Source organism: Phalacrocorax aristotelis, chromosome 1, assembly GCF_949628215.1.
Source record: "Phalacrocorax aristotelis chromosome 1, bGulAri2.1, whole genome shotgun sequence".
Lineage (NCBI taxonomy): Eukaryota > Metazoa > Chordata > Aves > Suliformes > Phalacrocoracidae > Phalacrocorax > Phalacrocorax aristotelis.
The window spans coordinates 204,931-219,845 of record NC_134276.1 but is presented as its reverse complement, the minus strand read 5'-3'; the positions used below and the strand labels follow the sequence as shown (position 1 = coordinate 219,845).

The 14,915-nt window shown below is 56.9% G+C and overlaps 1 protein-coding gene across 2 annotated transcripts; it reads right to left on the bottom strand.

The window, feature by feature from the left end:
- Nucleotides 1-1,163: 1,163 nt before the first annotated feature.
- Nucleotides 1,164-14,911, bottom strand: LOC142058349 (F-box/WD repeat-containing protein 7-like). 2 transcript variants are annotated; one of them, XM_075095576.1, is made up of 13 exons: nucleotides 14,725-14,911; nucleotides 11,837-12,007; nucleotides 8,383-8,679; nucleotides 7,025-7,107; nucleotides 6,459-6,597; nucleotides 5,844-5,978; nucleotides 5,621-5,744; nucleotides 5,321-5,457; nucleotides 3,662-3,775; nucleotides 2,962-3,143; nucleotides 2,302-2,665; nucleotides 1,853-2,063; nucleotides 1,164-1,669 (listed from the first exon to the last, which is right to left on the bottom strand). In XM_075095576.1, the coding sequence occupies exons 1-13, from the start codon at nucleotides 14,854-14,856 to the stop codon at nucleotides 1,401-1,403; spliced, it is 2,358 nt and encodes a 785-aa protein (XP_074951677.1). In that variant the 5' UTR covers nucleotides 14,857-14,911; the 3' UTR covers nucleotides 1,164-1,400. The 2 variants fall into 2 exon arrangements, with proteins under 2 accessions (XP_074951677.1, XP_074951605.1); XM_075095504.1 differs by having other exon boundaries at nucleotides 2,440-2,665; nucleotides 14,725-14,909.
- Nucleotides 14,912-14,915: the final 4 nt, after the last annotated feature.

Below are 14,915 nucleotides of genomic sequence, written 5' to 3'. Positions count from 1 at the left end.
AGCAGGCAGCCCAAGGCTCCTAGCAGAACAGGGCCTTGCACTGCTATCAGTGCTGCAGCAGGACCTACAGACACAAGGACAGATGCCATCTCCCTCATGGACAGTCCTGGCCGAAGCCCTGACCCTTGCATCAGCTCCTGCTGGAGGAGCGTGGGTTTCCTGGCTCCAGCGCCTCAAGTGGAAAAAGCCCTCAGCTCTCTGCAGGATGGCCTGAAGAGAGGGGGACCTGCCAGTCACCCTGCTGCTCTGCTGTCCTGTGAGCACTGCAGCAAGGAGCAAGGATGCCTGCCATGGCTGTGGCTGCATTGTACCCCGTACAGGTTCCAGGGAAGTGGCTGGAAATACTACAGCCGCTGCCAGCTGCTACAGAATCATAGAATGGTTTGGGTTGGAAGGGACCTTTAAAGGCCATCTAGTCCAACCCCCACAATCCTAGCCGGGTGCAATGGTGGGGCAGGCTGTGCTGCCTTCCCACCACCCTGCCTTCCAGTGCCCATGCCACCTCCTGCTGGCACTGCTCCAGGGGGCTGCCCTTGCAGGCCACAAGAGCTGGGCCAGCAGGCAGTGGCACCCTCCCCACCACAGGCACACCTGCTGCTGCAGCAGAGCTCAGGCCCTGTCTCATCTCCCTGCGGTCCACTTCAAGGTGTTGCCCAGCCAGTTGCTGTCTGCTGCACCATCTCTCACTCTGCCCAGCCCTGTCTCCTTCCCTCTAGCTGGATCAGAGCAGTGCAGAAGGAAAAAATATGTCTGCTCACAGCATTGCACCCTCTCAGGCACAATATTGAGGCTTCATCTTCCTGCATGCCTGGCTAGCCATCCAGCTGTGCTACCTGTAGTACTGCCCTGCAAGATCTCCCCAGTGCTGTACGTTCAGCGCCTCATGCACACTGCCAGCCTGCTACAGTGCCCAAAATAAGGAAGCTGGAGTCCACAGACCATGGGACTCCAGGCAGTGGGCACTCCACCAGACAAGGGCATGTACGTGCAGGAAATGCGAGCTGGTCCCCAAGGTCAGTGACACTAAGGAAAGCCTGCACCCTCCCTACTTCTGCCTGGAATCAAATGGGACAGGCTGCAGCCACCAGATGCTCTCCCAGAAGAGACAAGCTCCGGGAACAAAGGGCTCAGGGAACAGCAGGGGTGGAGAAGGAGGCCCCAGGTACAGAAATAAATCGATATATTAGTGTGTACAAAACATGCTGCTTCCTCTGTACAGTGCCCCAGCCGGGCGCAGGCTTCCCACAGGGAGTTCATACATATATAAATAAGGCCCAGACAGCTGCAAACAGTATTTACAGCCCGCGGGGGGCTAGCACCTGCTCCGGGGCCAGCCCCACCAAGACCAGCTGCTACACCCAGCCCGCGGGATCCTCCACCCCAGCCTCGACTGGCCAGGTTCATTTCAGGTCCACATCAAAGTCCAGCACCAGCAGCTTGGTCTCCTCCGTGCCATTGCGGCTGCCCACCGCACACACGAGCTTGGTGTTGGAGGCGCGGATGCGCCACACTACGCCCCCACTGCCCCCACTCTCCAGTGCAACCAGGTTGCGCACAAACTCGCCAGTCTTGAGGTCCCAGAGCTTGACGGTACCATCATCTGAGCTGGTCACCACAAACTTGGAGCTGAACTGTAGGCAGGTCACCGCACTCTGGTGCTTGCTGGGCCCTGGAAGCAGAGGGTATCTGTTAGTCCTCCTGCGCTCCCACCTCCAACCCCAGGCTCTTCAGGAGCATCCACTGCTGGGCAACATCTGCCCTGCCCCTGCCACGTGTGGCAGCTAGGAGAAACAGGAAATCTCTCCAACACCCCCAGCAGGGTGGAACCCTCTTCACTCGCTCACTCACTCACCCTGCAGTGTTTGCAGGCACTGGCCTGTCTTGATGTCCCAGATCTTGACTGTGGAGTCAGCATTGCCAGATACAAGGATATTGTCACGTAACTCCATGCCACTAGTGAGTGACTGGTGCCCCATGAGGGTGTGTAGGCAGTTTCCACTCTCTACATCCCACACGCGAATCGACGTGTCCAGAGAGCCACTCACGATGTGTGTCCCGTCAAACTGCCCAGAGAGACACAGATCAGCACAGCCTGCCCAGAAAGGGGATGAGTGCTCTTCGCAGCCTGGTGTCAGAGACTTGGGCATGGCAGATTAAGTGACATGCTTATGCACCTGCTGGCTAATCAGGGTGCGCCCATGTTTGGCAGCGCCCTCCCTCCAGGCAAACAGACATGGTGTGTGTGCTCCCGCAATGCATGCATGTGGGGGGGTCAGGGTGGAGGGGCAGAGTGTGTCTCACCTGCAGGGAACAGACATGGCCTGTGTGTCCCCGCACCACGTGCACGGGGTGGGGAGACAGCCTCTTGCTTGCCGAAATAGGCATGGCTTGTGTCCCTGCAGCACATGAGTGGGAGGGAAGGCGGAGCCAGGGTATTACCTGCAAGGAGTAGACACGGTTCGTGTGTCCCTGCAGTGTGTGAGTGCAGCTCTCGCTCTCGGGGTCCCACACTTTCACTGTGTAGTCGTACGCACCGCTCACCACCTTGTGCCCATCATACTGCACGCAGCGCACGGCAGCCACGTGCCCCATCAGCACATGTAGACATTGCCCAGTCTCGATGTCCCAGAGGCGCAGAGTGGCGTCCCGTGAGCCGCTCACAACCCTGTGGGCAAGGGTGTGCTTGAAGCCTGATTGTGTTGACTCTGGACCTCACTCAGCTGACATAATCCTGGACACATGAGCTTCCCTGAAGAAGCAGGCCCAGTTTATCCTCCCCAGGGATACCTCTTTCCATGCAGCATCTTTCAGCTACAGATCAGCCCAAGCCCTGACCACCTTGGCACTTTCACCTGCCCTATATCCCATGCCACAGACTGGCCCAGGCCCCTAATGCTTGTACACCTCCACCTGCCCCACTCCAGGGACCAGATCAGGCCCCGAACACCATCATGCCCATACCTGTTCCCATGCAAGTGCATGCAGCGCACTGTGGACGTGTGCCCATACAGCGTGTGCACGCATTCGCCTGTGTCTGCATTCCATACTTTGAGTGTCCGGTCAGTGGAGCCGCTGATGACAATGCTGTCCCTCATCTGGGAAGACCACACACCCCCTGTGTGGCCAACCAGTGTCTGCACACACTGCAAAGAACAAGATGTGAGACACTGTTTAGGGAAAGGCCAAACAACACAGCAAGAAGGAAAAGCAAAGCATAGGACTCCCTCTGGGCAAGGGATCGGTAAGGCTCTTCAGGTCAGCAATCTACCTCCCTGCAGACTCAGGCCCCCACTACAGAGTTGTCTCTGTGATAATCATCACTTGCTATTCTAAGCCTGATTGAGGTTCTTGCCCTTCCTGGATTTCCAGGAGGGTGGTCCACACTTGCTGACTGCCAGTGAAAACATGTATGACCAACTCTTGCTCATTTGCTATTGCACCAACAGACTTGTAGCTTAAGACAGCTTTTCCTGCCGCCCTGCAGCCAGAGGCCCTATCAAATATTCTCCCCAGCTACACTTTGCCAGAGACAAGATAAACCCACCTAAAAGGCCACTGTGCCGTACACATCCACCCACTCTTACAGCAATGCAGAGGATTGGCATGACTCTCAGCGTGCCAGCAGAGCAGCCCTATGACGTGATTATGGACAACAGCTCACCTCCCCAGTGACAGCTGACCACACTTTGAGTGTATTGTCGTCTGAGCCGCTGACTATCCGGTTGCCACAGAACTGCAGGCAGGTAATGACATGGTCGTCGTGTCCTTTCAGCACCTGCACGGAGAACACCACGAGTAAGGAGGGAAGCGAGGGCAGCTCAGAGCCCCGGAGCCTGCGGAACTGTGGGCCACAAAAGCAGCCTTTGATAATGGTGGGGAAGCAGTAAGTGCTGAGGGGAGGAAGAACAGATGGGTCCCTGTAACACCTGCCTCCTCCCTGCTGACTCTCTGAGGGGGGACAGTGGGCTACGTGGGGATGCCAAACCACAGATGGACACCTGTGGTATTAAGGCCACACAAGCTATCAAGCTCAGAGCTGACGTTCTGTCCTAGAACAAAAAATGGTGGCCATCAGCCAGAGCACATTTAGGAGCACCAGCTCCATCTTCCACATGGTGGAAGGCAGGCAGTACACAAGTAGCTGTGCACCAGTTGCCACCACCCCAGCATGGTGATGTGGAAAGACAGCAGCAAAGGCAGGCAATGACTGAGCAACATCTGCAGGTGGGCAGAGATCAGGCAGGTCAGGCAGAACCCCAGGGAATGAGGAGGCATCTCAGACAGACCTGGCAAAGCCACAGGGAGCAGCAGTGTGAGGGCAAGCAGCAGCTCGGTGTGAAAGCAAGCCCAGAGCCACCCTTTACAGGGAATGTACTACGCTTCCCCTCAGCCAGGGCAAGGTACAGAGCAGATGCCCCTATGGACAGACACCCCTGTGGGCAGCACCCTAGAGAGCTCTGCTCACAGGGGGCGCACAGGGCAGGGTGCTGGGGGTCTCGGGAGGGGGCTGCCTGGTGCCAATTTGCTTGCTGGGGAGTGCAGCCCCTGCAGTGGCGGCACCATGCAGAGCACTGCTGCTCACCATGGGTGCCACCCAGGCAGGGGCCTGGAGAAGGGTCTGGGAACATCGCAGGCCCGGGAAAAGTCTCCGGAGGTGGAGAGCAGCAGGACTGAGGCTGTTGACTGAGAGACAGGCTGGCTGGGGCTCTGCTCTCCCTGCCTCCTGGATGGGGATGAGGGGCAGGCAGGGGCCTCGGCAGGGAGAGAACACCAAGTGTTCTGGAACCTCGTACTGGGAACAAGGCCTGGCTGAGCCCCAGAAGGGCTGTACTGCTCCCTGGATGCCCGGGTTGGCCACAGCCCTGCCACGGGTGCTCAGAGAAGGGCTGAAGGGATGGAAACCCCCTTCACTGGGGTCCAGGGTGACCCTTTTTCTGCTGGCAGAACTGCAGCCCTGCACCCTGCTGGGGCAATCCCTGAGATCAGCTGTGCTGCCAACCAGCTTACACAGGGAAGCTCCAAGCAAGTTGTGCTGTGGATCTGCTCTCTACAGGCAGGGACAAGAGTTGCAGGGAGATGGCAGGACCTACAGCTTCAAGGACATTTGCATTAAAGTATTTCCAGGTGAATGCCTCTGGCCTGTGCCTCCTGAAGACAGGTCAGACTTGTGAATCTCTTCCCTAGGCACTTTTAAAATTCTTAGTGTTGTTCTCACCCTATTGGTCATGCATACTTCTCTGCTACTTCCTTCCTGTACCAGCTTCCTATAGGTCAGAGTTCTAGAGTCTGGTTCTCAGCATCAACTCCTGAAAGCACCCACCTTGGGGGCTTTAAGCTCCCCACTGCGCCAATTCATGTCGATTTTGTGCTGCCGCATGAAGGCAAATTTCCAGGGGCTATACATGAATCCAGGGCTCAGCAGGCGCCGCTTCCGCAGGTTCAAGGGCTCCTCAATGCCTGCAGGAGGAAACCACAGCTGGATGGCTCACAGTATACAGGTGGTCCATGCCCTCACCCTACTGGGGAGCTAAGATAATGCACATCTGTGGGAGCTGTGGGCTACCCCACTGTAGATCCCAGCCACAAAGTGCCACACACCATACGGAGGAGGGGTCTTTACCTTCTTCGCGGCATTTCTCTCTCCAAAGCAGGTTATCTTCAGCCAAGACCCTCCAGTAGCGACAGGTCTGGGCAGCACGGAGCAGGTCCCGAGGCTCCAGGAATGAGAGGACATAGAGTGCCAGCTGCAGGAGTGGAAGCCAAGTCACAAGGGCACAGTGGGCTTCTGTGGCTGGTAACTGGTGCCTGGCACCAGGGCCAGCCTGTCCCTTGCCTCAACTCACCTCCTTGGGCAGCAGGGAAATGAAGTCTCTCTGGAACTGGGGTTCAATGACCTGCATCATGTACTTGATTTGGGAGGGCTCGCAGCGATCAATGAGCTCATCCAGAGCAAGCAGCTTCTCTGGGCCACTCCACCGCTGAAGACAGGGACATCAGTCATGATGCCTGCATGCGTGGCAGGCTCTCACAGGCTCCCTTGTGGCTCTGTGCAGTGCCTATGCCCCCACCCCAACTCTAGCAGAGACACCGATCAGCACAGACAAGACAGGCTAGCTGGACCTCTGAAGCAGGCCAGGGCTTTGCTACCAAGATCCCAAGAGAGAGAGGAGCCACGGAGACTGGGTTGGGAGCTCCACAAGTCACACAGGCACTGGTGACAGCGGACAAAGCAACACCGCTCGCGGACAAAGGGGAGCAAGACGGGGACTAACACCACTTCTGTGCTCCTTTACTGGAGACAAAAACTCACTAAAAATCCACCATGGGACCCAAAGCCCTGCCTGTGGTGGGTTTCACACAGACTCCCTAGGGCTTGGCTCCCCACCTGCCTGCCCATTGAATCCAAAGCTTCTCGGTGCCCTCAAAGGTGAGCCCTTTGGCAAGGCTCCTGAGCCTACCTGGAAGGTGCGGAGCCAGTCCTGCAGCTCAGGAGGAGGGGCAACTGAGGGGATGCGGCGGCGCCGTGCCTGGCCTGCTTTGGCATTGCGCAGGTCCCCAAAGGTGGTGGTGGGACTGGGCATGCAGGGACCCAGCGTCCTGGACCAGAGCCGGGGAGAGACCAAAGCAAAGGTGAAACACGCTAATGCAACTCTGGGCCACACTGCGCAAACAGTTCTCAGAACAGAGGTCCCCATAAACCACGAGCTACGAGCCCGCCACCATCCCTTCTAACTCCCTTCCCCATCACTTCCATCAGGACCACATACACATACAGTCCCCTTAGCCCAGCCTGCTCTACAGAATGACAGAATCAGACTGGCTGAGGCTGGAGGCACCTCTGGAGTTGCCTGGTCCACCCCTCTGCTCAAGCAGGACCACCCAGATGGCTTTTGTATCTCTCCAGGAATGGAGACTCCACAACCTCAGCAGGACACCTAGATGACTGAGGCATGGGGCTGGTAGGAGGAGGTCTGCCCACCCCCCAGGTCAACTCATGGCTCAGCATGCAGAGCACTCATCTTACCTGCTGTACTCAGAGCCCTTGCACAGCTTCTTACCGGGGGAAAGGGCCCTGCCATCCAGGCCGTTCTCTGACTTCCGCTTCATCTGCAAGGAGACGGCGAGTTAGAAGGCTGGAGCAGAGCCCTCTGCGCACATTCTGGGTCACTGATTTTCTACCAAAAGTGACAGAATAGGAGACCCTGCCTAGCAAGTCTTCCGAGTCCACGCTCATGCTGGGGACCTGCAGAGGGAAGTTTAAGGCCACCTGAGTGCTAGAGCTGGCAGAAGACTTAACTTCTGTGGGAGAAATGGAACTTGGTGCTTCCTAGGGGAATATCAGACCTGATGGGGAAAAGTCAGCAAGAGCGCTGCACAGGGACAAAAACAGTGGCTAAGAAAACCTATCAGTACATCTGCTTGGCCCTTCTCTAGGCACACCACTGGGCAGGCAGACCTGCAGCCTGAGCAGGGAACCCCGCATGCTGAGGCCTCTCAGCAGACCAGCCCTAGAGCGGCTCAGTGTACCCCACTACACTTGACAGCTACAGGGAGAGCTGTGCTGGGATGTGCAGCAGACCCTGATGTGGTTGCATCAAAGGGAATCTACATCCTCCTAACTCTGTACAAGAGGCCCAGGGTTAACAGGAAACATGGGGAGAGCAGGGCGGCTACCAGGCAGTGCTGGCAGCCACCAGAAGATGAGCATGGGACTCCCCCAACTCAGGTAGGAAGCTGGGGGCTACTTCCCTCCAATAACTGACCTGGGCACCAGCTGCAGCCCTGTCCTCAGAGCTTCTCACCACAATGGACACATCCTGCAGAAACCTCCCTGAGGCCTTTGCCTGACCCCCCAAGCAGACTCCTGCTGCCCCAGTTTGGGCTCTGCACAACGACACAGGGACCCCAGCACAGAGCAGGGTGGCTCCACTGGGGAGGGGCACAGCTGGGGCTACCCACTCGGACAGGGTGCAGGGACTACACCTCCTTCCCCTGGCTCCAACAGCCAGGCAGGCTGACAATGACTGCCGAGCACAATCTGCACCACGGAGCTCCCGGCCCAGCCAGCACCCAGCTGACAGCTGAACTCCCCAGCTGGCCCGCAGCACCCCAGTGTGTCCCGGGGGTCTGCAGTGGCAATGAAAGCTAGCCACGCACCCTTGCAGCAGGGCCTTGAAGTACTACAGCAGCCCATGGCCCACACTGGGACCACCGCCATGGCAAGCAGTGGGTGCTCGTAGGCTCCGAGGCCACCAGCTACCAGGATGGGACCACAGGCAACGTACCAGTGTCAGCTCCTGCCGGGGAGCCACCAACTGCCAGGGCAGCACTGCCCTTTTGGGGCAAAGCCCTTGCCTGAGGCCACGCTCCCAGCAGGGTTACCTTGGGCCGCACGTGACGGAGAAGGCCACCATCCTCTGTCCGTTGCAGGTAGTCTATCCAGCGTTCTCCAATAGTGTAATAGAAGTAGACGTTGCTGCCATCCTCTCCTTCCTCACTGTAGCAGCTCTCCTCTTCCTCTTCTTCCTCCTCCTCCTGCTCCCCACAGACTGTGGAGCTGACTGGCTCTTGTGTCCCTTGCCCACTGGAGCCATCAGCCTCCGGTCCTGACCCTGGGCTCCCCTTCCCAGAGCGCTCCGGCTCCCAGAGGCCCGACACATCCTCCTCCTCAGCTACCACCTACAATAGGAGGAGAGGCAGGGTCAGGTCTGTGTGCTGCACCTCTGCACCCCAGCTCTCAGGGTGCCACAAACTGGAGAGGCAGCCAGGGGCCCAGGCTGGGGAGCTGAGGGGGCTGCCAGTCAGAGCAACGGCCCAAGGAGTACAAGGGTGTCCTTCTGCAGTATGAAACGGGGGGTGATGAGCTAAGCAGAGCCAAAGATGGGAAGAGGGGAGCAGAGTACTGAGCTAAGGTGCCCTCTGGGGTCATGGGGCAGCTATAGCCAAGCACGATCTGGGGACACAGGGAAACACAGCTGCAACATGACCAAATTACGTGGCACCCAGCATCTCAGTGACCGAGCAGAAAACACAAACACTGCAGGAGCATTGGTTCTGAATGATACCAAACCTGCTGGCACCACCTCCACCTCTGCACAGCGAGCCATCTCCCTGTCTGCAGCCAGGAACAGCCGTCTGCCCTTTGTTTGTCAAGGCAGGGAGCAGAGCTGCTGCACATGTGGGCTGCCAAGCCCAGGCAGGAGCCCGGCTTCAGAAAGGAGGCGCATTCTGCATGTCAGCCTTCAGCACGCTGCAGAGGTCCCTTCGCCCTCCAGCCAGTCTGACCAGGAACAATGAGTACTCAAGAGGTCGTGAGTAGCATGTGCCCATCTAATACCACCTGCACCTTTCCTCCCCAAAGAAAGCAGAACTGTAAACAACACCAAAAAAAAAAAAAAAAAAAAGCAGAAGCGTTCGGTAATTACTTGAAGGAAGCAGAACAACGCCCTGTATCACATGGGAACGAGGAACTGTTTTCCAATACACTAATAAAACACCTCAACCAGCAGCCCAGAGTCCTAGAGAACAGTACAGCAGATCACTGGCCCGCAGCAATTATTTTTGGTAAATCTTGGAATACAGGAGGAACGGCAAAGACCAGGAGAGTGTGAAAGTTGTGCCAAAAGTGAGGACAGCAGGAAAGAAGTCTTTGCATAGCCTGACATCTGGCAATAGAAAAGCTGGTGCAGATTCGGCGAGTAAAAGATAAATGACAGGGACATGCTTTGCACCAGCTGATGACAATCTATGAAAATAGGTCCTTTCAAATACAGTTGAGTTTATCACTTGAAGTGTTACATTTGGTTAAGAAAAGCAATTACATAAATCACATTGATGAGATGTACTCATACACTTCTAAGCATCTGACCAGGGGACAGGCTTCTGATGAAAACACTGGCATGCCACAGCCTCTAAAAGGTTGTTGGATGCAATGGCTTAGCTCAAGAAAGAGCCACTGAACAGATCTCAAAACACACCTGTTAATGGGAAACTGCAAATTTTCTGCTGATTGCCCAGTGCAGACCCACAGAGGGGGGTGGGTGGGGATGGAAAACAACAGTGGTCAATGTTTGTTTTATTCATAATATGGATGTAGATAAAATGTTTTCTGATTACGCTTTAAGACTGACGCTTGGGTAGGTAGCAAGGACAAGACAGTCACTGGGTGTGATCTGCATCACTTGGTAAGCTGCACCCACCCAAATTAAACGCATTTCAACCCACCCAGAGGCAATGTTCTCCATGTAAAGACAGGGAGAGCACGGCCATCCAGGCACCATGCACTGCGCATCCTGCAAAGCAATAACTGTAAAGGATTGAGGGGTCGCACTCAGCACAAGCTTCAGGCTCAAAAGTCTGAACAGGGAAGAAGTGCAAGCAGGAAAGCAGTACTAACCCCTGTGCTGCCCTATACACTCGAGTCCTGCAATGCCCAATCCACACCTTTAAACAGAATTCTTAAAACTTGAAGATATTGCTCAATCTCCTCCACATTATTCAAAAGCTGGAGAAAATGTTTTGTAGGAGAAAAGAAATGGAGAGGTGATTTGGTCGCAACACAAAAATACACCTGAGGAAGGAAAAGTCCTGCTGCTTTATAGGGCTCCTATCAAGCACGGCAACATTTAATGCAGGTAGGACTGGGTTTATTTACATTTAGAAATTAGGCATCAGTGCACATGTGCTTAAGTGCCTAGCCCTGGACGGATTCCCCAGTTCAGTGGCAGACGGGTCATTTCTTCACATCCCCCAGTTAACTGGACCCTGCTTGGCAGGTGGGCTTGGAACAGGGTTGGACTCTTGGGCAGAGGCAGTGGCCAGATCAGGAGGCACGACATGACAGCCCATCCGGACACACCTTTCCAGGAGGAAGCACTGAACCCAGGCTTCTCAAGCGCTTCCTCTGGCATCTAGGATTGGGGATCACATCAAGGTCTCGGATGCTAACAAACCTCAGGATGATGTTCCTGGGGCAGGATGGTGGCAGAACAGTCACTGACATTTCCCAGGCAGTAAAACACCTTCTAACAACCATCCTCCCCTGCCCACACAGAGCACTTGAGAGATTGGCAGGACAGAGCTGCTCTTAGGTGAGTGAATTTCCTCAGCCCCACAGAGAGCACTGTAGGAAGATGTGCTCCTGAAGAAGTCCCCAGAGCCCAGCTAGGTGTGTGCCCGCCCAAGCAGGCAGCATGCTGGCCGCTGCTCTCCACAGACAAAGCTGACGACAGGGTAGAGAGCTTGCCAAGAGGAGGCCAGAGCCCACGTCTCAGCTGCCGGTCCAGGGGAAGAATCTCTTTCCACGCCCAGTTCTGGCCTTCAGTGATGAACAATTAGTGGAACTTAATAACTGTCTGCAGGAGACCTACGGATGGCTAGCTGCTCTGGGGCAGGGGGGCAGCAGGAAGCCTCGAGTGTCCTCTGGGGTCAGAGAATTGTTTCTATCAGGGAGGCTGGAGCAGACACACCAAAGCAGCCAGAACAGCTCCTGGCAAGGCTCAGGGGAACACTGCAGCCTCCAGCAGGACACCACAAAGCCAGCTGGGCCCAGAGTATCTCAGCCTCCCCATGAGGATGCTCCGCAAAGCAAGCTGCCACTTTACAGGGAGACTGCAGACAGACCACTTGGCTGCTTGAAAGGGCACAGCATTCCTCGGGCCTCCCTGTTCCAGTGCCCAAAGCAGATACATCTCCTCCTCTCCTGTAAACCTCCTCTGTCCCTCTACCAGCTACCGCCTCTCCCAGAGCGACATCACCCTCCCTAATTCCTGCACTGCTGGAGGGAGGATCACCTTCATACCAGGTAGGCAGGGGAACCCTTCCTTTCTTTTCCTACCTCGGGTACAGGAGCTTTACTGTCGCCTTGCAGACCAGGGCTCACCCTCGCAGCTTCCTCACTGCTTGGCCTCCTCCTGCAAGTCATCCGCTGACTGTTCAGCTCCAAGATGCGGGTGGTGATGCCTTTGACATGGAGAAGATCATCGAGTGAGTTGAAACCCTTCAGTTCCTGTGAGGAGAGAAGCAAGATTCGATATGGAGCTAAGGAACCCAGGGACCAGCCTCAAAGCAGGACCAAGCTTACTCACGCCCTCCTCCAACAGGCTCTCTTCCCTGGCTGGTTGAGATCTACCAGCTTGCACCTCTCTTACAACCACCAGCTCCCTTTAGGCCTTTGGGGAAAGAGGTTGTGGAGTCTCCTTCCCTGGAGACATTCAAAACCTGCCCAGATGCTGTCCTGTGCCCCCTGCTATGGGTGGGCCTGCTCAAGCAGGGGATTGGACGGGATGGTCTCCAGAGGTCCCTTCCAACCTCTACCATTCTGGGATTCTGTGCGGGTTGGGGTGCCACAGCAGGGAAATACCTTTGTACTGCACATCCTCGCTACAGGCCAAGTAGACCAACAATATCCTGGGGTGCATGAAAAGGAGTGTGGCCAGGAGGGCAAGGGAGGTCATCCTCCCCCTCTACTCTGCCCTAGTGAGACCACACCTGGAGTACTGTGCCCAGTTTTGGGCCCCTCTGTTCAAGGACAGGGAACTGCTTGAGCAAGTCCAGTGGAGAGCCACCACGATGATCAGGGGACTGGAGCATCTCCCTTGTGAGGAAAGGCTGAGAGACCTGGGTTTGTTCAGCCTGAAGAAGAGAAGACTGAGGGGGGATTTAATAAATGCTTATAAATATCTGAAGGGTGGGTGTCAGGAGGATGGGGCCGGACTCTTTTCAGCACAAGCTGGAACACGGTAAGTTCCACCTGAACATGAGGACAAACCCCTTTGCTGTGCGGGTGCCAGAGCAGTGGCACAGGCTGCCCAGAGAGGCTGTGGAGTCCCTTCCCTGGAGACATTCACACCCCGCCTGGACGCAGTCCTGTGCCCCCTGTTTTGGGTGTGCCTGCTCCAGCAGGGGGTTGGACGGGATGATCTCCAGAGGTCCCTTCCGACCCTTACCATTCTGTGATTCTGTGACGCTGCTCCCATCCAAGGTAAGGGGTGCCCTCTGCCCAAAACAGCCGTTCCCATGTAATCCCTCCCATTTCCACAAACCTCCCCTGCCCTGATTTACATTCACAATGCCTGCAAGGAACAGGCAACAGCGCCAAAGCTACTGCTAACAGGGGGTGTAGTGGCCCAAAAGCAAAGGCTAAAAGCTCAGAGAGGGTAATTGTGCCTTCCAGCTGACCAGTACCAAGACCAGGAGCGCTCCCTGGCCCGCAGTGTCAATCTCCCTTGCCTGCAGCTCCAGGGAATAGAAACAGCCCCTGCCTCTTGCCAGGCACATACAGACACACACGTGCACCTGTGTGTGCAAGGCACCCACCATCCTGCAGAACACGAGGTCAAGTACTGCCCAGCCCTGCGCTCAGCACCATGAGCTACCACCGGTAGTACCTACACCCCATACGGACTCCACGCAGCTTCTGCCCAAGCCTAAAGGGCCTAAACCCAACAGGTGCGGCCTGGCTGTCACCAAGGGAACAGGATCCCACTAACCAGACATCAAGGCCAAGACAAGGTTCCGATCACCCTTTCAAATTCATCATGCATCATTTTAAGTCACTTCTGCTGCCTTTTTTTGGCTGAAAACCTATAAAGGGTTTTAGCCAAAAGCACAGCTCTAGTGATAAACCCCATTTCTGTAAATCCATCCTCACCTGTTCTCATACCAGCACTCCTTTTGTTTAAATGGCTCTTGCTCTTCTGCCTCCACGGTGTTTACATTCCTGCTGTAGTTATAGCTGGTGACCCTGCCCCTCTCAGCCTCCGCCTTTCCAGGCCAACAAAAGTCAAGCTCTTGTAGTCTTGCCTTGTCAAGCCAGCCTCCCCTTTCCCCAATTCCTCCTGCCTTGCTCCTCTGCCTGCTTCAGCACAGGTGCCATATTCCATCCACAATCTCACCTGTTTCTCGTGGCATTAATGGCAAAAAGGCGGCATTATCTTCCTGTCTCTGCTAAAAGCGCCACGGCAGATACACCCCAAGATCACGCTTACCTTTTTCATGGCTGTGTCACACTGGTAGCTCAGTCATCCTCTGAGTGACTACCACACACAGGCTTTTCGCCTACTCTGTCATTTCCAAATGACAGAGCTGTACAGTCAATCAAGGGGGAGCGGCAAGATTTCCAGCCCCTCGTGACCACACCAGACAGCTTCTACCCCTCCCTGCTCCTGCCCGTTCCTCCCAGGAACCCACTTTTGTGTGTGTGCTTTTAGCGTGCAACGTCATCTGCCACCAGCCCCCGCAGCTCTGCCCCAAATCCCAGAAACAAGGAAACTGCAGAACAGGGCTGCCCTGCCTGCCGGAGGGACGGGCTCTCCCCACAGAGAGCGTGACCCGGCCTGCGCCGGGAGGCGCCCGCCCTCGCCCGACAGCCCGCGGAGCTCTGCCGGGCATGGGAGCAAAGGCTCCCCCAGCCGCTCCCCGGCTGCGGCCCTTGTCCTGAGGGGCGGGGGAGGCCGCGGGCACACCCGCCCCGCCCGGGGCTGCCGGGTCAGCAGTGGCGGCCGGTTCCCGCAGGGCCGGGCTGCGCAGCCCAGGCCGTCCTCGGGCGGGGCGGCTCCAAATGACGCCCGGCACCGGCCGCCCCTGCCCCGCTTCCCAGCGGCGGCGCGGCCAAGGCCCTCCGCTCCGCTGCCCCGTCCTACCGGCCACCCCGCCGCGCACGGCCTCCCCCGCCCAGACCCAGGCTCGGCAGTCGCAGCACCAGCGGCGCCGGGCTGCCCGCACCTCTCTCTTCCGCACGATGCCGCGGGCGCGGCGCCGGCCGATGCCGCTGAGCGCGCCCTCGAGCTCGGCCACGCCGGCGCGATTGATGTCGAGCTTCCCCCCGCCGGGGCCCGGGCCACCCGGCCCCGACATCCCCGGCAGGAAACGCCGCCGCGCAGGCCCCGCGCCCACTGCGCAGGCGCCCCGGCGCC